Here is a 23,082-nt window from a genome sequence, read left to right as displayed (position 1 = left end):
TTTCCCTCTTTGTGATGTAGTCAGGAGGCAGTAATGAATCTTACAGAGGTTTCCTCAGGCCTGAGTCTAGCCAGACAGAGCCCTGGGAACAGTGAGGCTAATACACACAGACAAACATCATGACGTCTTTGCAGACAGGCAGGCCAGCAGCAGAGTACTGTAGTAGAGCTGGTTCACTGAGCCATGCTCACTTGATGAGAGAACTTCTCCGGTACCTGAAGACTTGTGTTGGCTCCCAGAGCTATAGTCTAGAGTTTAGCTCAGTGGGCTAATTAAGGTGTTGAGGCACGCAGGCACACCTTTAGACACACCTGTCTTAACTGCATTACCTGTCAGGAGTTATGACTGTTCCCCTCTCAATCACAATGGCTTTACTAGGCCATGGCTAGGCTACGGCTAAAGCTAGGCCATGGCTAGGCTATGGCTAAAGCTAGGCCATGGCTAGGCTACGGCTAAAGCTAGGCCATGGCTAGGCTACGGCTAAAGCTAGGCCATGGCTAGGCTACGGCTAAAGCTAGACCATGGCTAGGCTATGGCTAAAGCTAGGCTAAGGCTAGGGATATGCTAGACTATGCTATGCTAAATACTAATAGCTTCAGCTACAGTCTGCATCCACATGCTAAGGTCAATCAGTTAGAAGCATCTATCCCCAGTGAGTGCCTGTGACAGGCGGGGTAAACACAGCCAAGCTCTTTCGCCAACGTAGCCAGGCTAAACACACACACACACGCAACCACACACACGCACTCACACACACGCACTCACACACACACACCCACACACACACCCACCCAGTCAGGGCTAAATACCATGTGCTACTTCTTACAGAGCAGGCAGCCTGTCGAGGGGGAGAATACGGAACAACAACCAGAGAGAGAGGCCTTGTAATTCTAACTCTGATAAACACTTTATGGCTGTTCTCTATTTCCTTACAGAGGCACGGTGCCAAGTTCCTGGCAGCGCTATAGCTGTGGCTAAATCAGAACAACATGGACACAACATGCCCGTCAAACTGAAGTGAGGTAAAAACAGGTTAGGTCAAAACAGGTGGTGGATGCCAACTTGGATGGCCTGATAAGATAAATAAAGGTGTCTGTTAGCTACATGAATAATGATGCAATAATGAGACATAGAGCTGAGATATGGTTTGGTCATGGAAAAAAGGTGTGTTTGTGTTTATAATGGCTTTGAGAGTATCTCTCCATCTGACAGCCTTGGAAAGCATTGTGTCTCTGGGGTGTTTGACCAGACCCTCTTCATCATCAATCACACACACACAAATGCATACAAATGCACACAAGCCCTATGGTGACTTCAGCGGAACGTCCACTATAGGTCAAAGGTCAGACATGAGGAAAATTGATTGGGATGACCTCTGTCAAAGCAGCCGGGAACGAGCTCACCTCTGGACTGAGTCCTACACAGCACTGCTAGCCATGGTCAGATACCCAGCTATGAGGGGATGAGCATAGAAAAACAGAAGGGAGGGAGGAGGAGGAATAAGGGAGCAGAGGATGGGAGAGGAGGAGGAGGAGGAATAAGGGAGCAGAGGATGGGAGAGGAGGAGGAGGAGGAATAAGGGAGCAGAGGATGGGAGAGGAGGAGGAGGAGGAATAAGGGAGCAGAGGATGGGAGAGGAGGAGGAGGAGGAATAAGGGAGCAGAGGATGGGAGAGGAGGAGGACGAGGAATAAGGGAGCAGAGGATGGGAGAGGAGGAGGAGGAGGAATAGGGGAGCAGAGGATGGGAGAGGAGGAGGAGGAGGAATAGGGGAGCAGAGGATGGGAGAGGAGGAGGAGGAGGAATAAGGGAGCAGAGGATGGGAGAGGAGGATGAGGAGGAATAAGGGAGCAGAGGATGGGAGAGGAGGAGGAGGAGGAATAAGGGAGCAGAGGATGGGAGAGGAGGAGGAGGAGGAATAAGGGAGCAGAGGATGGGAGAGGAGGAGGAGGAGGAATAAGGGAGCAGAGGATGGGAGAGGAGGAGGAGGAGGAATAAGGGAGCAGAGGATGGGAGAGGAGGAGGACGAGGAATAAGGGAGCAGAGGGGTAAGGAATAAGAAGTGGGGGAGTTGGAAACGTGGGGTGGAGGAGAGGAGAGGTAGAAGAGGAGAGACAAGGGAATAAGGAGAGGAGAAGTGGGTGATGGGAGGAAAAGGTAGTAAGGAAAAATAAATAGTGTAATTAATCATGTTCAGATAAAAGATAGAGATAAAAGGCAGAGTGGGGCACTGTGTTTGGAGGAAAAACAGTTTCATCTCAGGGACCCTAATCTGACCTCTCACACACACATACACACCCTATGGTGACCTCTGCGGAACTTCCACTATAGGTCAAAGGTCAGACATGAAGAAAATTGATTGGGATGACCTCTGTCAATGCAGCCGGGAATGATTTGCGGTTTCTGATGAGAGTGTGTTGGACACGAGAGAGAGAAATAAAGAGAGAGAGACAGAGGGAGAGAGAGAGATAGATATGGAGAGAGAGAGAGAGGGGGAGGCAGAGGGGGAGGGAGAGAGAGAGAGACAGAGAGAGAGAGAGAGAGAGAGAGAGAGAGAGAGAGAGAGAGAGAGAGAGAGAGAGAGAGAGAGAGAGAGAGAGAGAGAGAGAGGACAATAGTCTACTATTTATACAGCTTGTTTGAACATTTTCCAGCCTATAGCTTTACGTTCAGCTTTCCATTTCACTTTGCACACAGTGTGCTATCCCTTTTACACATGTAAAGGTTTCATTTTAAGGGGGCATTTCCAGCCATTTGGCCAAGATTTATGAGTTATTTTGTTATTCTCTGCATGCTCAACAAGATTTCCGAGCAGTCGTATTCATAGTTTCACTGCTGGCCTTTTTCTTTCTGACTTAAGAGTCTGAGAAGTTGCTTGTAGCAAGCTACCTACCGCGTTATGCTGCATGTCAGGTCTATAAACAATGTCTCTATTAAATAGTGCAGGAGGCCATATTGAGTGAGATATATTTATATTAGAAGTGGTGTGTGTAATAGTGGGGATATCCCATTGTGTGTTAGCTTGGGTCATGTTTAAACAGCATGCTTGAAACATGCAATGGTGCTTGTCTGAGGGAACAGGCATGTGATTCTAGCACCTCTACTCCTATTTGGAAGTTCCCTTGACACACACACACACAGACACAAGCACACAAAGGAGTGTCTTGCGGAGTTTCCCCCATCACACATGAATTAGAGAACTATAAGAACATTATTCAACAACTAGAAGAGGTCAGTAGCAGGTGGTAATGGGATAAGATGATTATCTATAGTGCATGTGTTCTATAGTATAAGCATTCCAATAGACTAAAGTGGCTTCCTCTCCACTCTTACCTATCCTCGTCTCCTTTAGCGGTCTTAAAAACGAGGATAGGTGAAAGCAAAATATACCGTACATTAGTGCAGGTGAAGGAGATGAAAGGAGGAGAAGAGGCCAGTTTTACTGCTCTATTGTTGAGTGTGGTTGGTTAGGGGAACGGTGCGTGTTGGGCAGACCCTTGGCAGCACTTTATTCTATAGCTGGAGGACTCCTGATATCTCCTGGAGTGATAAGTACAATTGTAGTCTTTATCTGTTGTTGTCTAGTACTGTCTTTTTGCTAACTAGGGCCATCTACTTTAAATGCTGTCTGTCTTCCCAGTGTCCTACTTGATGTGTGAACTGCCAACTGCTCATAACTTACAGCTGATTGTTTACACATCAACCAGGATCAAGGGGCAGGGCAATTTGTGACTGTTGTTGTACCGGAATGTGTGCTCTTCATCTTTGCAATTAGTATTATCAATTAGTATTAGTACTTCAATCTCGTTTTCTCAGCTGCAGTCGTGTCAGCGGGGGTCGTGTAAGCGGGGGTCGTGTCAGCGGCGGTCGTGTCAGCGGGGGTCGTATCAGCGGGGGTCGTGTCAGCGGGGGTCGTGTCAGCGGGGGTCGTGTCAGCGGGGTCATGTCAGCGGGGGTCGTATCAGCGGGGGTCGTGTCAGCGGGGGTCGTGTCAGCGGGGGTCATGTCAGCGGGGGTCGTGTCAGCGGGGGTCGTGTCAGCGGCGGTCTCGTGGCAAAGCTAAGACAGTTCTGCCGAGTTTTTGTGCAGTTAATCAAGGAAGGAAAGTGAGGAAGGCTCCACACCACTCTGTCACTTGAGTATCTTACCTAGTTATTTTCAGATGATCTCATTTAGCTGTTTTGTAGCTTTGGCATGTATGTGTGTTTTCTATAGCTGTTCACTCCTCTCCATGTAGGCTTTGCAGACGCTACCCACCCCTTGGATGCAATCCTTCTTAGTGTACAACCCATGTGGAATTCATGGTCTCTGGCAGCATTTGGAACTGCTTATCTGCGGTCATGAACTCAAGAGTTCATCTCAGCCTATGCTGCCCTTCAGTCCCAGCCCTGACAGAGACATGGGATCCGCACAGAGAACACTGCTACTCCAGCTGCTCTCTCTTCATCTGACTATGTTTTCTCTCATAGTCCGAGAGCATCTGGTCGTGGCGATGGTGGAACAGGGCTACTCATTTCTCCTACGTGGAGATTCTTCTCTCTCATCTGTCCATCGCCTCATTTGAGTTCCATGCTGTCACTGTCACTTGTTCACTCCATCTTAACATTGTTGTCATCTATCACCCATTAGGTGCCCTTAGAGAGTTCCTCAATGACCTTGACACCTTGATAAGCCCATTTCCTGACGATGGCTCACCGCTCTTCGTCCCAATGTCTGCCTTCGATTCATTTCTTTCCAACTCTCTCTTTCCCCTCTTTGACCTCACCCTTTCCCAGTCCCCTCCCACTCACAAGGCGGGCAATACGCTTGACCTCATCTTTACTAGAGGCTGTTTGCCTACTAATCACACTGCAACCCCCCTCCATGTCTCTGATCACTACTTTGTTTACTTTGCTGTCTCTCTTTCCTCCAACCCTAGCCACTCAGCCCCTACCCAGATAGAGTGTGACGGCACATGACTTCGCCTTCTCTCTCCCACTACTCTCTACTCTTTTAAATCCTTCTTCTTCCTGTCTCCTGATTCTGCCTCTTCGACCCTACACTCCTCCCTTTCCGCATCCTATGACTCGCTATGTCCCCTTTCCTCCTGTCCGGCTGCGCCCTCCCGCTCTGTGGCCGAGTGACTCATTGTGAACTTACAGATCTGGGCTGCATGCAGCTGAGCGAGGAAAACAAAACTTCAGGAGGACCTATCATCCTTTCACTCACTCTACCTTCTCTTCCTCTGTACCTGCTTCTAAAACCACTTTCTATCACTCAAAATTTAAATCTTCTGCCTCTAGCCCCCCCCCTCCCTGAGTTTCTCCCCTCTTCAAGAAACCAACACTTAACTGATCTGACTTAAAAAATGACTGACCAGTATCCCTTCTTTCTTTCTTTCTTTCCAAAACACTTAAGTGTGCGGTGTCTGATCAACTCTCTTGCTATCTCTCTCAAAACAATCTTCTTGACACTAATCGAGACGGCTCTTCTCTGTGTCATGGAGGGTCTCCACACTTCTATAGCTGACTCTCTCTCCTCTGTGTCATGGAGGGCCTCCACACTGCTATAGCTGACTCTCTCTCCTCTGTTTCATGGAGGGTCTCCACACTGCCAAAGCTGACTCTCTCTCCTCTGTGTCATGGAGGGCCTCCACACTGCCAAAGCTGACTCTCTCTCCTCTGTGTCATGGAGGGCCTCCACACTGCTATAGCTGACTCTCTCTCCTCTGTTTCATGGAGGGTCTCCACACTGCTATAGCTGACTCTCTCTCCTCTGTGTCATGGAGGGTCTCCACACTGCCAAAGCTGACTCTCTCTCCTCTGTTTCATGGAGGGTCTCCACACTGCTATAGCTGACTCTCTCTCCTCTGTGTCATGGAGGGTCTCCACACTGCCAAAGCTGACTCTCTCTCCTCTGTGTCATGGAGGGCCTCCACACTGCCAAAGCTGACTCTCTCTCCTCTGTGTCATGGAGGTTCTCCACACTGCCAAATCTGACTCTCTCTCCTCTGTTCTCATCCTCCTAGATCTATCCACTGCCTTTGACCCCGTGAACCATCAGATCCTCCTCTCCACCCTCTCAGGGCTGGGCGTCTCAGTCTCTCCACACTATTGGATTGTATCCTACCTGGCAGGCCGCTCCTACCAGGTGACGTGGAGAGGATCTGTTTCTGCACCATGTACTCTCACTACCGGTGTCCCTCAGGGCTCGGTTCTAAGCCCTCTCCTCTTCTCTCTATACACCAAGTCACTCGGCTACGTCATATCCTTACATGGTCTCTCCTATCATTGCTATGAGGATGACACTCAATTACTTTTCGCCTTCCCCCCTTCTGACACCCAGGTGGCAACACAGATTTATATGTTCCTGACAGATATCTCAGTTTGGATGTTGGCCCACCACCCCAAGCTCAACCTCGACAAGATGGTGCTGCTCTTCCTCCCAAGGAAGGCCTGCCTGCTCAAAGACCTATACATCACGGTTGACAACTCCATGGTGTCCCCCTCCCAGAGTACAAAGAACCTTGGCGCAACCCTGGAAAACACCCTGTCGTTCTCTGCAAACATCAAAGCAGTGACTAGTATCCATAGACCCTACCTACCTCACGGAGGAAAAGGTGCAGGTTCTAATACAGGCGCTTGTCATCTCCCATCTGGACTACTGCAACTGTTGGTTGGGCTCCCTGCTTGTGCCATGCAACCCCTGCAAGTTATCCAGAACGCTGCAGCCCGCCTGGTGTTAAACCTTCCCATGTAAAATGTACACATTAAATTATTTCTTAGTACATATAATGCCAGAGACACTCTTATCAATGGGAGACTATCCAGAGAGCACACCTGATAGCCCCCAAGCTGCTTCTGTCAGACACACACATTCACATATACACACACAGTATATAAACACACATTCACAACACACACACACACACACACACACACACACACACACACACACACACACACACACACACACACACACACACACACACACACACACACACACACACACACACACACACACACACACACACACACACACACACACACACACACACACACACACACACACACACACACACACACACACAAACACACAGTCTTGTATAACTAACCTTGTGGGGACATACAATTCAGTCCCATTCAAAATCCTATTTTCCTAACCCTGAACCAAGCTACTGACCCTGAACCTAACCCTACCTCCTAACCCTAACAAAAATACAAAAAAACAGACATTGAATATCCCTTTGAGCATGATGAAGTTATTAATTACACTTTGGATGGTGTATCAATACACCCAGTCACTACAAAGATAGAGGTGTCCTTCCTAACTCAGTTCCTGGAGAGGAAGGTCCATGGTCCAGGCCAATGGTGACTTTAAAACAGATGCTGAGTTTAATGGCGGTGATAGGAGAACAGTGAGGATGGATCAGCAACATTGTAGTTACTCCACAATACTAACGTAAATGACAGAGTGAAAAGGAGGAAGCCTGTACAGAACACAAATATTCCAAAACATGCATCCCGTTTGCAATAAGGACCTCAAGTAAAACTGCAAACATATATGGCAAAGAAATTAACTTTAAGTGTTTGGGTCGAAAACAACACGTCACTGAGTATCACTTCATATTTTCAAGCATGTTGGTGGCTGCATCTTGTTATGAGTATGCTAGCAATCGTCATGATACATTCATCAATCACCTTATTAAGTTAATAAATAATAATAACATAGATAATAAATAATCAAATACAACAAATAAATAGATAAATAAACAAATAAATAAACGCATTTATCTTTTAGGAAAAAAAGACACAATGGAGCTAAGCACAGGCCAAATCCTGGAGGAAAACCTTGTTTCGTCTGCTTTCCACCAGACACTGGGAGACAAAACCTTAACCTAAAACACAAGGCCAAAATATACACTGGAGTTGCTTACCAAGATGACATTGAATGTTCCTGAGTGGCCTGGTTAAATTTTTTGACTTAAATCGGCTTGAAAATCTATGGCAAGACTTGAAAATAGCTGTCTAGCAATGATCAACAACCAACTTGACAGAATAAGAATAATGTGCAAATATTGTACAATCCAATTGTGCAAAGCTCTCAGAGACTTACCCCGAAAGACTCACAGCTGAAATCAAGGTGATTCTAACATGTGATTCTAACACTCATTTACTTATGTACATGTGAAAAAATTCAGAAAAACCTGTTTTCACTTTCTTTAATGGGGAATTGAGTGTAGCTGGAAAAACTATATTGAATCCATTTTGAATTCAGGCTGTAACATATCAAAATATGGAATAAGTCAAAGGTTATGAATACTGAAGACACTGTATCCATTGAGCTCTCTTCTAACAGGGATTAATGTGAGTGTCCTAAGGGAAGTTGGAGATGATCATGAGATGATGATGTTATTGACACTAAACTCAGAGAGAGCTTTGTATGAGGAGGGAGTATAAACTAACCTCACACATAAATCAAAAACACTTATCTGGCAGCCTCATATCTAAATGACTGTAAGTTGGCAAGGATGGAGATGGAGGGGTGGAGGAATGGAGGTGAGATGAGAGAGGGGATTTCTTTGATGATGATCAGACCACAAGTAGCTGCCTCTGAGGATGATATGTGTATTACTGTCAGCTCAGACAAAGAGAGAGGAGCAGAAACTAACACATACCAAATCAATGTCTAATCACGTCTTTCAGCTGTGTGTGTGTGTGTGTGTGTGTGTGTGTGTGTGTGTGTGTGTGTGTGTGTGTGTGTGTGTGTGTGTGTGTGTGTGTGTGTGTGTGTGTGTGTGTGTGTGTGTGTGTGTGTGTGTGTGTGTGTGTGTGTGTGTGTGTGAGAGAGTGAGTGAGTGAGTGAGTGAGTGAGTGAGTGAGTGAGTGAGTGAGTGAGTGAGTGAGTGAGAGAGTACTAACCTGGTCCATTGGGGCTCTGTGGTTGGCGTGGGGTGGTCCTCTTGCAGGGGTCAGGTGGTGTGGGTGAGCAGGGTGAGCAGGGTGTACCCCCGGGTGGGGGTGGTGAGGATGATGAGGGTGTAGATGTTCTTCATCATAGTTGTCTGCTATGAGCTTCATCCTACTCTGGGTCTGGAGGAGAACATTTACAATTTATAGTGTGTTTTGCATTTATCAATCTCAAAAGCCTTTACATGGAATGGGAGAAACCCAATCTACTCGTTCCACCACCAATATGCAGCTACTTGTTCCACCACCAATATGCAGCTACCCGTTCCTCAACTAATATGCAGCTACCCGTTCCTCAACCAATATGCAGCTACTTGTTCCACCACCAATATGCAGCTACTTGTTCCACCACCAATATGCAGCTACCCGTTCCTCAACTAATATGCAGCTACCCGTTCCTCAACCAATATGCAGCTACTTGTTCCTCAACCAATATGCAGCTACTTGTTCCACCACCAATATGCAGCTACCCGTTCCTCAACTAATATGCAGCTACCCGTTCCTCAACCAATATGCAGCTACTTGTTCCTCAACCAATATGCAGCTACTTGTTTCACCACCAATATGCAGCTACTCATTCCACCACCAATATGCAGCTACTTGTACCACCACCAATATGAAGCTACTCGTTCCACCACCAATATGCAGCTACCTGTTCCACCACCAATATGCATCTACTTGTTCCACCACCAATATGCAGCTACCTGTTCCACCACCAATATGCAGCTACTTGTTCCTCAACCAATATGCAGCTACTTGTTCCACCACCAATATGCAGCTACTCGTTCCACCACCAATATGCAGCTACTCGTTCCACCACCAATATGCAGCTACTTGTTCCACCACCAATATGCAGCTACTCGATCTACCACCACCAATATGCAGCTACTTGTTCCACCACCAATATGCAGCTACTTGTTCCTCAACCAATATGCAGCTACTCGTTCCACCACCAATATGCAGCTACTTGTTCCACCACCAATATGCAGCTACTTGTTCCACCACCAATATGCAGCTACTTGTTCCACCACCAATATGCAGCTACTCGTTCCACCACCAATATGCAGCACCTGGATGATTCACAGGAGATAAACTATGCTATAATTCTCACCTCCGTTGGCTACAACACGGCAAAAGTGATACACTCGTACCTGTATATGTACATGATTGAAAATGGCAGGTTTGGGCACTAATAAGCACCTATATTTGAACGTAGTGGGCTGTGCAGTAATTCTATACATGACGTCAGAGCTCAGGCTCTGTGCTTCACAGTGATGTGTGGGTTTTATACTGACAGATGTTCTGAACTTGAGCACCATCCTTCCTGGTAACTGGGAAACTTTTGCAAAAAAATAAACTGATCAGAGTGAGGAAATTCTGTGAATGAAATGACTTGATGTATTTTGAAAGATAAAGATAAAGATAAAGATAAGATAAATACTGCTTTTGTGTTTGAAAACAAGCCAAAAACCCATGAGTCCAAATGTGCACTTCACATTTCCATCTCATAAAGCTCATGTCATATCCAGTGTCAACGTTTATGATCGCTATGTTTGATGTACAGTTACAAGATGACATGTGGTCATACCCTAGGATGTTCTGAACAGAATGAGCCTGTTAGTCTACTGTCAATGTGGTCATACCCTGGGGTGTTCTGAACAGAATGAGCCTGTTAGTCTACTGTCAATGTGGTCATACCCTAGGATGTTCTGAACAGAATGAGCCTGTTAGTCTACTGTCAATGTGGTCATACCCTAGGATGTTCTGAACAGAATGAGCCTGTTAGTCTACTGTCAATGTGGTCATACCCTAGGATGTTCTGAACAGAATGAGCCTGTTAGTCTATTGTCAATGTGGTCATACCCTAGGATGTTCTGAACAGAATGAGCCTGTTAGTCTACTGTCAATGTGGTCATACCCTGGGCTGTTCTGAACAGAATGAGCCTGTTAGTCTACTGTCAATGTGGTCATACCCTAGGATGTTCTGAACAGAATGAGCCTGTTAGTCTACTGTCAATGTGGTCATACCCTGGGCTGTTCTGAACAGAATGAGCCTGTTAGTCTACTGTCAATGTGGTCATACCCTGGGCTGTTCTGAACAGAATGAGCCTGTTAGTCTACTGTGAAGAAAACAGATTGAGATTTATAATGGATGGTTTTTGGATTCTGTAAACAGTAATTGTGATGGTAGGGATGCAGGGTTGTGTTCCAAATTAAACCACTACAAGTATGCTTGTTCTAGTTCCTCAACGACACAACTAGGAGAGCCCAAAGTACCTTAGAGTTCAAAATCCATGTAGGCCAATTCCCTCGAGTGTAAAGAGTTAAATTCACTTTGTGAATGTCATTTATTTTGGTTTTGGTGTGACCCTTGATCAAAAACCAATTTTCCTCTGAAATTATAAAGATTGATTCACGTTGACTGAAATTACTTTGAAATTGTTTACTGTCTGCCCGGGAAAAATAAACTTTGAGTTCACGGAGTTAGAAGTGATTGGCTGTTTGTGTGGGATAGGGGGAATACATGTGTTGAAAGCAGCTGAAGACTGACAAAGAATGGCAAAACAACTTTTGACAGGTCATCAATTGAGCGAGGTCGTAGTTACTAATGAAACTATGGTAATTCTGTCAGACGTCATCCATATTTCAGAATTCAGGTGAAGACTTCATTGGATTATATCAGTGCCGTGACAGAGTGGTTAGTGATGTGTTGTTCCTCAGCATAGCTGCAGGCTGGGAGGCTTATTGGTGATGAATCACACTCCTTTACTCCACTAATGATTCAAATTACACTGAAATATGCAGAGAGAGAGAGAGAGAGAAAGATAGACAGAGAGAGATAGAGACAGGGAGAGAGAGAGAGATAGAGACAGAGACAGAGGGAGAGAGAGAGACAGACAGAGACAGACAGAGAGAGAGACAGAGAGAGACAGAGAGAGACAGACAGAGAGAGAGAGAGAGAGAGAGAGAGAGAGAGAGAGAGAGAGAGAGAGAGAGAGAGAGAGAGAGAGAGAGAGAGAGAGAGAGGCTCTGGTCTAAGTTAGAGGAGGTTGTGGTCTGCTAGACACCAGAGTTAGAGGAGGTGTAGACTGGGAGGTGAGTGACACTGGTCCTTACTGAGAGATTAGAGAGGAGTTGACTAGATGGTGAGTAACCGGTAGTTAGGAAGGGTAGGGAACAGACACAGTCACATACACACCTTTGGAAGGGTCTGGCTGGGTCAGACACTAGTGGATAGTTGTATTAGCAGGTGTGATAATGTGGGGTAAGATAAGGTGAGATAAGGTGATGTGAGATAAGGTGGGGTAAGGTAAGATAATGTGGGTTAAAGGTGGGGTAAGGTGAGGTGGTTGGGATAAGGTGAGGTGTGGTGGGGTAAGGTAGGGTAAGGGAAGGTGGGGTAAGGTAAGAAAATGTGAGGTAAAGTGGGACAAGGTGAGATCAGGTGAGGTAAGGTGGAGTAAGGTGAGGTGAGTTGGGGTAAAGTCCATGGAGAATAAGAACACCTCCTCCCAGCTGCCCACTGCACTGAAGATAGGAAACACTGTCACCACCGATAAATGCACTATAATTGAGAATTTCAATAAGCATTTTTCTACGGTCAAAAGCACTGCACCCCCCAAAGCAAATCGCCCAAGCCTTCCCCATTTCTCCTTCTCCCAAATCTAGTCAGCTGATGTTCTGAAAGAGCTGCAAAATCTGGACCCCTACAAATCAGCCGGGCTAGACAATCTGGACCCTTTCTTTCTAAAAAATGATCTGCCGAAATTGTTGCCACCCCTATTACTAGCCTGCTCAACCTCTCTTTCGTGTCGCCTGAGATTCCCGAAGATTGGAAAGCAGCTGCGGTCATCCCCCTCTTGACCCAAATTGCTACAGGCCTATATCTATCCTATCCTGCCTTTCTAAGGTCTTCGAAAGCCAAGTCAACAAACAGATTACAGACTATTTCGAATCCCACCATACCTTCTCCGCTGTGCAATCTGGTTTCAGTGCTGGTCATGGGGGCACCTCAGCCACGCTCAAGGTCCTAAACGATATCTTAACTGCCATCGATAAGAAACAATACTGTGCAGCCGTATTCATTGACCTGGCCAAAGCTTTCGACTCTGTCAATCACCACATCCTCATTGGCAGACTCGACAGCCTTGGTTTCTCAAATGATTGCCTTGCCTGGTTCACCAACTACTTCTCTGATAGAGTTTAGTGTGTCAAATTGGAGGGTCTGTTGTCCGGGCCTCTGGTAGTCTCTATGGGGATGCCACAGCGTTCAATTCTTGGACCGACTCTCTTCTCTGTATACATCAATGATGTCATTCTTGCTGCTGGTGAGTTTCTGATCCACCTCTACGCAGACGACAACATTCTGTATACTTCTGGCCCTGCTTTGGACACTGTGTTAATAAAACTCTCCTTCCGTGGCCTCCAATTGCTCTTAAATACAAATAAAACTAAATGCATGCTCTTCAACCGATCGCTGCCTGCACCTGCCCGCCCGTCCAGCATCACTACTCTAGACGGCTCTGACTTAGAATATGTGGACAACTGCAAATACCTAGGTGTCTGGATATTCTGTAAACTCCTTCCAGACTCTCATCAAACATCTCCAATCCAAAGTTACATCTAGAATTGGCTTCCTATTTTGCAACAGAGCATCCTTAACTAATGCTGCCAAACATATACTACCCACTAAACATACAAAACATGCTGCCAACTGTTTTGTCACCAAAGCCCCATATACTAGCCACCACTGCGAACTGTATGCTCTCGTTGGCTGGCCCTCGCTTCATACTCATCGCCAAACCCACTGTCTCCAGGTCATCTACAAGACCCTGCTAGGTAAAGTCCCCCCTTATCTCAGCTCACTGGTCACCATAGCAGCACCCACCTGTAGCACGCGCTCCAGCAGGTATATCTCTCTGGTCACCCACAAAGCCAATTCTTCCTTTGGCCGCCTCTCCTTCCAGTTCTCTGCTGCCAATGACTAGAATTAACTACAAAGATCTCTGACACTGGAAACACTTATCTCCCTCACTAGCTTTAGGCACCAACTGTCAGAGCAGCTCACAGATTACTGCACCTGTACACAGCCCATCTATAATTTAGCCCAAACAACTACCCCTTCCCCTACTGTATTTATTTATTTAATTTATTTTGCTCCTTTGCACCCCATTATTTCTATCTCTACTTTGCACATTCTTCCACTGCAAATCAACCATTCCAGTGTTTTACTTGCTATATTGTATTTACTTCGCCACCATGGCCTTTTTTTTGCCATTACCTCCCTTATCTCACCTCATTTGCTCACATTGTATATAGACTTATTTTTCTACTGTATTATTGACTGTATGTTTGTTTTACTCCATGTGTAACTCTGTGTTGTTGTATGTGTCAAACTGCTTTGCTTTATCTTGGCCAGGTCACAATTGTAAATGAGAACATGTTCTCAACTTGCCTACCTGGTTAAATAAAGGTGAAATAAAAATTAAAAATAAAGCTAGGTGAGATAAGGTGGGGTAAGGAGAGGTGGGGTATGGTGAGATAAGGTGGGGAAAGTGAGATAAGGTGGGGTAAGTTGAGGTAGTTGGGATAAGGTGAGGTGGGGTAAGGTGAGATAAGGTGGGGTAAGTTGAGGTGGTTGGGATAAGGTGAGGTGGGGTAAGGTAAGGTGGGGTAAGGTGGGATAAGGTGAGGTAAAGTGAGACAAGGTGGAGTAAAGTGAGGTTAGGTTAGGTGAGGTGAGTTAAGGTGAGAAAAGGTGAGGTGAGGTGGGGTAAAGTGAGGTGAGGTAAGGTGAGAAAAGGTGGGGTAAGGTGAGAAAAGGTGGGGTAAGGTGAGAAAAGGTGAGGTGAGGTGGGGTAACGTGAGAAAAGGTGGGGTAAGGTGAGGTGAGAAAGGAAGGATGGGGTAAGGTGAGTTGGGGTAAGGTGAGAAAAGGTGGGGTATGGTGAGGTGGGATAAGGTGAGTTGGGGTGAGGTGGGGTAAGGTGAAAAAGGTGGGGTACGGTGAGGTGTGGGTAAGGTGAGGTGGGGTAAGGTGAGAAAAGGTAGGGTAAGGTGAGAAAAGGTGGGGTAAGGTGAAAAAAGGTGGGGTAAGGTGAGAAAAGGTGGGGTAAGGTGGGGTAAGGTGAGAAAATGTGGGGTAAGGTGAGGTGCAGTAAGGTGAGAAAAGGTGGGGTAAGGTGAGGTGAGAAAAGGTGCGGTAAGGTGAGTTGGGGTGAGGTGGGGTAAGGTGAGAAAAGGTGGGGTATGGTGAGTTGGGGTAAAGTGAGTTGGGGTGAGGTGGGGTAAGGTGAGAAAAGGTGGGGTACGGTGAGGTGGGGTAAGGTGAGAAAAGGTGGGGTAAGGTGAGGTGGGGTAAGGTGAGAAAAGGTAGGGTAAGGTGAGAAAAGGTGGGGTAAGGTGAAAAAAGGTGGGGTAAGGTGAGAAAAGGTGGGGTAAGGTGAGGTGGGGTGAGGTGAGAAAAGGTGGGGTAAGATGAGGTTGGGTAAGGTGAGAAAAGGTGGGGTAAGGTGAGAAAAGGTGGGGTAAGGTGAGGTGGGGTGAGGTGAGAAAAGGTGGGGTAAGGTGAGGTGGGGTGAGGTGAGAAAAGGTGGGGTAAGATGAGGTTGGGTAAGGTGAGAAAAGGTGGGGTAAGGTGAGAAAAGGTGGGGTAAGGTGAGGTGGGGTGAGGTGAGAAAAGGTGGGGTAAGATGAGGTGGGGTGAGAAAAGGTGGGGTAAGATGAGGTTGGGTAAGGTGAGAAAAGGTGGGGTAAGGTGAGAAAAGGTGGGTTTAGGGAATGTATTTGTTTATTTTATTAGGATCTATTTTATTCCTCATTTGGACAAATTTTCCAATAGTCCTTAAACGTTATAATACAATCACATTTTCAAATATAGCACACTGTTACAAACAACAGACATAATACACTAACATCTTGACCAGATACATACTGATGGATGGAATGATGGATGGGTTTCTTCATCTGCCATAGTCCTGCACAACCTTCAATTTATTACATTTAAATGGTTCAAAACTATTGTTTGGATGTATATATTGAAAGGTTTCTGGATTGGTCAGATAAATGATTAAACTTCTTTATTGCTCTGAATCAAAATGTTATTTTGCCTATTTCTCTTTTCTGTCTGGATAACACATAGATGGCGGACAATCTATTCCTAGTGTTGACTGCATGTCTGTCTCTTACCAACTGAATACTGCCGTGGATGTAGTTTGGCCGTTATAAATGGTGCACATTGTGAAATAAAATAAGAACTTTTTTTTCAATGATCTTGTTGATTGATGACCACCCAAGAGCATTGACCATGACTACAACAGAAGAACCATATCTCCACCTTAAAACAATACTTGCTGCTATGTTCTGTTCAATCTGCATCCTTCTAATTTGACTTGCTGATGCATGTCCCCAGACCACAGAACAGTAGTTCACCTGACTCCCAATTAATGCTTGGGTTGTTTGTTTGCTTAAAAATATTTCCCGGTAGACATCCTTCTAATCATGCTTTGTTTAATACATAGATGAGTTATTTGAGTCGACCATGATAAGCAGTTGTCTAGCTGCAGCCCTGGTAGTTTGGTATCTGCCACTTCCTCAATTTGTACTCCCTGCATGCTTAATTGCATGCCATGCTGCGTTGGCCTTTTCCTGGGGGTTTTCTTGGCATTCAATATAAGTTTGTTCCAGCAAACCCACTCCCTAATATTTCCCAGATCTACTTGTAGAGCTTGCTGTACCTGTTGAACCGATTGTCTTGCTGTATAAATTGTAGTATAATCTGCCATTACAGTAGAGTTTCAGATAAGGCATAAGGAAGGTCGTTGGTACGTTGACAGTACCAGTCAAGAGTTATATATATATAAACAGTACCAGTCAAAAGTTATATATATAAACAGTACCAGTCATGAGTTATATATATATATAAACAGTACCAGTCAAAAGTTATATATATATAAACAGTACCATATATATATAAACAAACCAGTTATATATATATAAACAGTACCAGTCAAAAGTTATATATATAAACAGTACCAGTCAAGAGTTATATATATATATAAACACTACCAGTCAAAAGTTATATATATATAAACACTACCAGTCAAAAGTTATATATATATAAACAGTACCAGTCAAAAGTTATATATATATAAACAGTACCAGTCAAAAGTTATATATATATAAACAGTACCAGTCAAAAGTTATATATATATAAAAACAGTACCAGTCAAAAGTTATATATATAAACAGTATCAAAAGTTATATATATATATAAACAGTACCAGTCAAAAGTATATATATATAAACAGTACCAGTCAAGAAGTTATATATAAATAAACAGTACCAGTCAAAAGTTATATATATATATAAACAGTACCAGTCAAAAGTTATATATATATATATAAACAGTAAAAGTTATATATATATAAACAGTACCAGTCAAAAGTTATATATATATAAACAGTACCAAAAGTCAAGAGTCAAAAGTTATATATATATATAAACAGTACCAGTCAAAAAGTTATATATATAAACAGTACCAGTCAAAAGTTATATATATATAAACAGTACCAGTCAAGAGTTATATATATATATATATAAAACAGTACCAGTCAAAAGTTATATATATATAAACAGTACCAGTCAAAAGTTATATATATATATATAAACAGTACCAGTCAAAAGTTATATATATATATAAACAGTACCAGTCAAAAGTTATATATATATATAAACAGTACCAGTCAAGAGTTATATATATATATATATAAACAGTACCAGTCAAAAGTTATATATATATATATAAACAGTACCAGTCAAAAGTTATATATATATATATATAAACAGTACCAGTCAAAAGTTATATATATATAAACAGTACCAGTCAAGAGTTATATATATATATATAAACAGTACCAGTCAAAAGTTATATATATATAAACAGTACCAGTCAAAAGTTATATATATATATAAACAGTACCAGTCAAAAGTTATATATATATATAAAACAGTACCAGTCAAAAGTTATATATATATATAAACAGTACCAGTCAAGAGTTATATATATATATAAAGAGTACCAGTCAAAAGTTATATATATATATAAACACTACCAGTCAAAAGTTATATATATATATAAACAGTACCAGTCAAAAGTTATATATATATATAAACAGTACCAGTCAAGAGTTATATATATATATAAACAGTACCAGTCAAAAGTTATATATATATATATAACACTACCAGTCAAAAGTTTGTACACACTGACTCATTCAAGGGTTTTTCTTTATTTTTACTATTTTCAACATTGTAGAATAATAGTGAAGACATCAAAACTATGAAATAACACATAAGGAATCATAGTTTTAAATCAAAATATAGTTGAGATTCTTCAAAGTAACCTTTGTCATGACGTGGCCATGGCCCTTTCTGGGTGTAGATCGTGGCTTACCCCTCTCTCCTAAACCCAGGTTCTGTTATCTCGTAAATTCCTGGCGGAGAATCTCTCCCCCTTTTCATGCAGACAGAGAGACCACAGAGTGAACAAAGGATTTCACGTGGCCAAACTCCTAAATCCCCAAAATGAGAAAATTTAACTTTAAGTCCACTTGTGAGAATGTGGGAAGGGTCGGTGGACACTTAAGGGACAGTTATGTTGAGTGTGTTTCATTTGGTGATCTCATGAAGGACAGGAAACACACATAACTATATCTTGGAATGTGTACATTTCTCAATTATGGTGTTTGCATCTAATTCTTGTATAAAATGAATGAGTAAATATGAAACTATTTGTGAAATTATGTAATGAGATGTTAACCTTTAATTTTGAGATAATTGTATTCCCTGTAAAGTTTAACTAGTCAGTGGCCACGCCACCATGAGCATAGATATGATCTGGTGTCATGGAACCACCCTCTTCTACAGTTAGGAATAAAAGCCCCTCCTAAGAAAATCCTCTTCAGACTCATCAAACCCACAGCATTAGCTGTGATTGCGAATAGTTAAGACCACAAAAACCTCAGTGTAAGCTAAGGTTGTAATGGTTGTTGAATTCCTAACCATAACACGTGGATCATTGGCTAAAAGGCTGGAAATGGTTAAACTCTGAGACTATCGATCCCTACAAAATAAGAGTGAATATTAGATACTAATTACTAGTTGCAGCTAGAAATTATGTAAACCTAGGATGTGAATACCGACAACCACCGAAACATCTATTATATGAGAATATTTCTGAATGGTACTCTGAAGTATCTATTCTAACCATGAAAGAATTTGAACTTCAGGGAAAGAGAGAGAGCGACTCGGATTAACTCTCCAGCAGACGGACCGGATTCCAACAGGGAAGACAACAATGATATTCACCGTAAATATGTACTTGCAATTATTCTTGAATCAGCGGCCGTTCATGTGCAAAGGATTAGCATTTCAATGTATATAATTATAGACTGCGTAATAAATCCATTTAGTCTATCCCGCTCTTTCTCAGTCCACACCCCCTTCACTTTGTCCACCAAGCCGTCATATTGGTTTAGCTCACTAGGGAATCTTCCCTTTCATTGTTAGTAACCAATATCTACTGTTTGTTTGTTTATGCATTTCTGTGATTATTTATTTAGTTAGTAAATAAACGATTAAGCCAATTGGTGCATGGATGATTTATAGTAAAGGCTGGGTTCGTGCAGATAACCAACAATTTACGAAATTCAGATGAGACTGACGTAAGGTAAAGAATAATGAATTCATAGATTCATAGACTAATTGATCAGATATTAAAATATCAGAAGAGTTATATTTGGAAATTTCTAACTTTGCAATCTGAAGATTTTCCACGGTGCCCAGACTTCCTGGTTAATTACATTTACATGATTAGTTTAGTCACGTAATAATAATTACAGAGAATTGATTTGATAAAATAACAGTCTTCATCTTTTTTGATGCCAAAGACATAACACTACCCTTTGCCTTAATGACAGCTTTACACACCATTGGCATTCTCTCACCTGGAATGCTTTTCCAACAGTCTTGAAGGAGTTCCCACATATGCTGAGCACTTGTTAGCAGCTTTTCCTACACTCTGCGGTCCAACTCATCCCAAACCATCTCAATTGGGTTGAGGGCAGGTGATTGTGAAGACCAGGTCATCTGATGTTGCACTCCATCACTCTCCTTCTTGGTATAAATACATAGCCTGTAGGTGTGTTTTGTGTCATTGTCCTGTTGAAAAACGAATTATAGTCCCACTAAGTGCAAACCAGATGGGATGGCGTATCGCTGCATAATGCTGTGATAGCCATGCTGGTAAAGTGTGCGTTGAATTCTAAATAAGGACAGGAAAGGACAGGGCAGTTTTATTGCTTCTTTAATCAGAACAACAGTTTCAGCTGTGCTAACATAATTGCAAAAGGGTTTTCTAATGATCAATTTGCCTTTTAAAATGATAAACTTGGATTAGCTAACACAACCTGCTATTGGAAGAGTGATGGTTGCTGATAATGGGCCTCTGTATACCTATGTAGGTATTCCATTAAAAGATGCAGTTCCAGCTACAATAGTCATTTACAACATTAACAATGTCAACACTGTATTTCTGACCAATTTGACATTATTTTAATGGACATTTTTTTTTATTTTCTTTCAAAAACAAGGACATTTCTAAGTGACTCCAAACTCATCAGTTTCCCTCATTAAAATGCAAATCAATTTATAACATTTTTGACATGTGTTTTTCTGGATTTTGTTTGTTATTCTATCTCTCACTGTTCAAATAAATTAAAATTATAGACGGATCATTTCTTTGTCAGTGGGCAAACATACAAAATCAGCAGGGCATCAAATACTTTTTTCCCTCACTGGACATTCTCCCCAGTCTGAGGTCCTGAGCACTCTGAAGCAGGTTTTCATACAGGATCTCTACATATTTTGCTCCGTTCATCTTTCCCTCTATCCTGACTAGTCTCCCAGTCTCTGCTGATAAAAACATCCCCACAGCATGATGGTGCCAACACCATGCTTCACCACATGGGATGGTGCCAGGTTTCCTCCAGACATGATGATGCCACCTCCATGCTTCACCACATGGGATGGTGCCAGGTTTCCTCCAGACATGATGCTGCCACCTCCATGCTTCACCACATGGGATGGTGCCAGGTTTCCTCCAGACATGATGCTGCCACCTCCATGCTTCACCACATGGGATGGTGCCAGGTTTCCCCTTGAAGTGACGCTTGGCATTCAGGCCAAAGAGTTAAATCAACATTTCATCAGACCAGATAATCTTGTTTCTCATGGTTTTAGAGTCTTTAGGTGGCTTTTGGCAAACTCCAATCGGGCTGTCATGTGCCTTTTACTGAGAAGTGGCTTCAGTCTGGCCACTCTACCATAAAGGCCTGACTGGTGGATGGTGCAGATATGATTGTCTCCCATCTCCACAGAGGAACTCTGGAGATCTGTAAGAGTGACCATCGGGTTCTCGGTCACCTCCCTGAGCCAAGGCCCTTCTCCCCCGATTGCTCAGTTTGGCCGGGCGGCCAGCTCAAGAAGACTCTTGGTGGTTCCAAACTTCTTCCATTTAGGAATGATGGAGGCCACTATGTTCTTGGGGACCTTCAATGCTGCAGACATGTTTTTGTATCCTTCCCCAGATCTGTGCCTCGACATAATCCTGTCAACTGTGGAACCTTATGTAGACAGGTGTGTGCCATTCCAAATCATGACCATTCACTAGAATTTACCACAGGTGGACTCCAATCAAGTTGTAGAAACATCTCAAGGAGAACAATGGAAACAGGATGCACCTGAGCTCAATTTCGAGTCTCTAAAAACCTGTTTCGCTTTGTCATTATGGGGTATTGTATTGTGGTATTGTGGTATTGTGTGTAGATTCCTGAGGATGATTTTTTTTTTTCATCAATTTTAGAATAAGGCTGAAACGTAACAAAATGTGGAAAAAGTCAAGGGGTTGGAATAGTTTCCGAAGGCACTGGCCGTAGGTAGATACACCCAATACAAAACGAATTAAAACAATTGTTTACTCCTGCCTGTTATATTGAACTATTTGCTGAAACAGATCTGACTACAGGAAGTACAGGAACTACAGGAAGTCTGTGGAGTGACATGTGACGGGGAACAGTAGTCCTTTATGGAGTAGTTTATGTTCTTCAGGTGGGACGGGGCCGGAACGGAGGTGAGCTGATACCTTTGTTATGGCGAGGAAACGGCGCCTTATTCCTAATTGACCCTAGCCTCTTCCCCACAAGCTCAACCCAACCTATCAGAGGGCAAGGTGGAACTATTGTCCTTTTGCTAACACTTACTATAATCATTTCAGATGTACAAGAAGAGTCTAAATGTAGCTATGGAAAATAAGTGGGATATGGTATAGTGAAATAAAGATATTTCAGCGTCCTGTGAACTTCACCTGATCTAATTATAGCCATATTGGGATTTCCAGTTGATCTAATTGTAGCCATATTAGGTAGTGTACGGAGCTGTAAGTTAGGCCAGCAACAATGTTTATCCCAGCATGCATGTGTGGCTGTGTGTGTGGGGCTGTGAGCATGTGTATGTGTAACCAAGGCATCATTATGAAATCACTCCAGTGTGTGAAAGTGACTATGCTCTGTGCAGCCAGGTTGTCATAGCATTGACACACCTTGGAGAATTCTAATCCATCTTCCCAGCAGGGCAATGTGTGTGCGTGTGTGTGTGTGTGTGTGTGTGTGTGTGTGTGTGTGTGTGTGTGTGTGTGTGTGTGTGTGTGTGTGTGTGTGTGTGTGTGTGTGTGTGTGTGTGTGTGTGTGTGTGTGTGTGTGTGTGTGTGTGTGTGTGTGTGTGTGTGTGTGTGTGTGTGTGTGTGTGTGTGTGTGTGAGAGCATTGGCACATATTTAAGAATTACAAATCCATCTTTCTAAGGCTTCAAAGAGTATCTGACCAATGACTATCCATCATTGGGAAATAATTCCCATTCCCAGACACATTTATCCCTCTCCTCAGTTGGAGAAACCAGCCTGTCGAGGTGTGTGTGCGCGTGTGTGTGGCAGAGACGCAACCCTTCAAAGCCTAACTTCAGCACACACAAGGGAAGCCAGACAAGTCACCACTATCTGTAAATCTATATGCTGTCCCCGGA

General features: G+C 43.4%; 1 protein-coding gene across 5 annotated transcripts in view; it reads right to left on the bottom strand.

Moving 5' to 3' along the window:
• LOC124045576 (ERC protein 2-like) overlaps positions 1 to 23,082 on the bottom strand; it is a 629,643-nt gene that overhangs the window by 123,096 nt on the left and 483,465 nt on the right. For all 5 annotated transcript variants that reach the window (XM_046364959.1, XM_046364957.1, XM_046364960.1 and 2 more), the window contains one exon: positions 8,900 to 9,070. In XM_046364959.1, coding sequence (XP_046220915.1) covers positions 8,900 to 9,070 — 171 coding nt within the window. The remainder of the gene's footprint in view (positions 1 to 8,899; positions 9,071 to 23,082) is intronic.

Source organism: Oncorhynchus gorbuscha, linkage group LG10, assembly GCF_021184085.1.
Source record: "Oncorhynchus gorbuscha isolate QuinsamMale2020 ecotype Even-year linkage group LG10, OgorEven_v1.0, whole genome shotgun sequence".
Lineage (NCBI taxonomy): Eukaryota > Metazoa > Chordata > Actinopteri > Salmoniformes > Salmonidae > Oncorhynchus > Oncorhynchus gorbuscha.
This window is presented reverse-complemented; position numbering and strand designations above follow the sequence as displayed.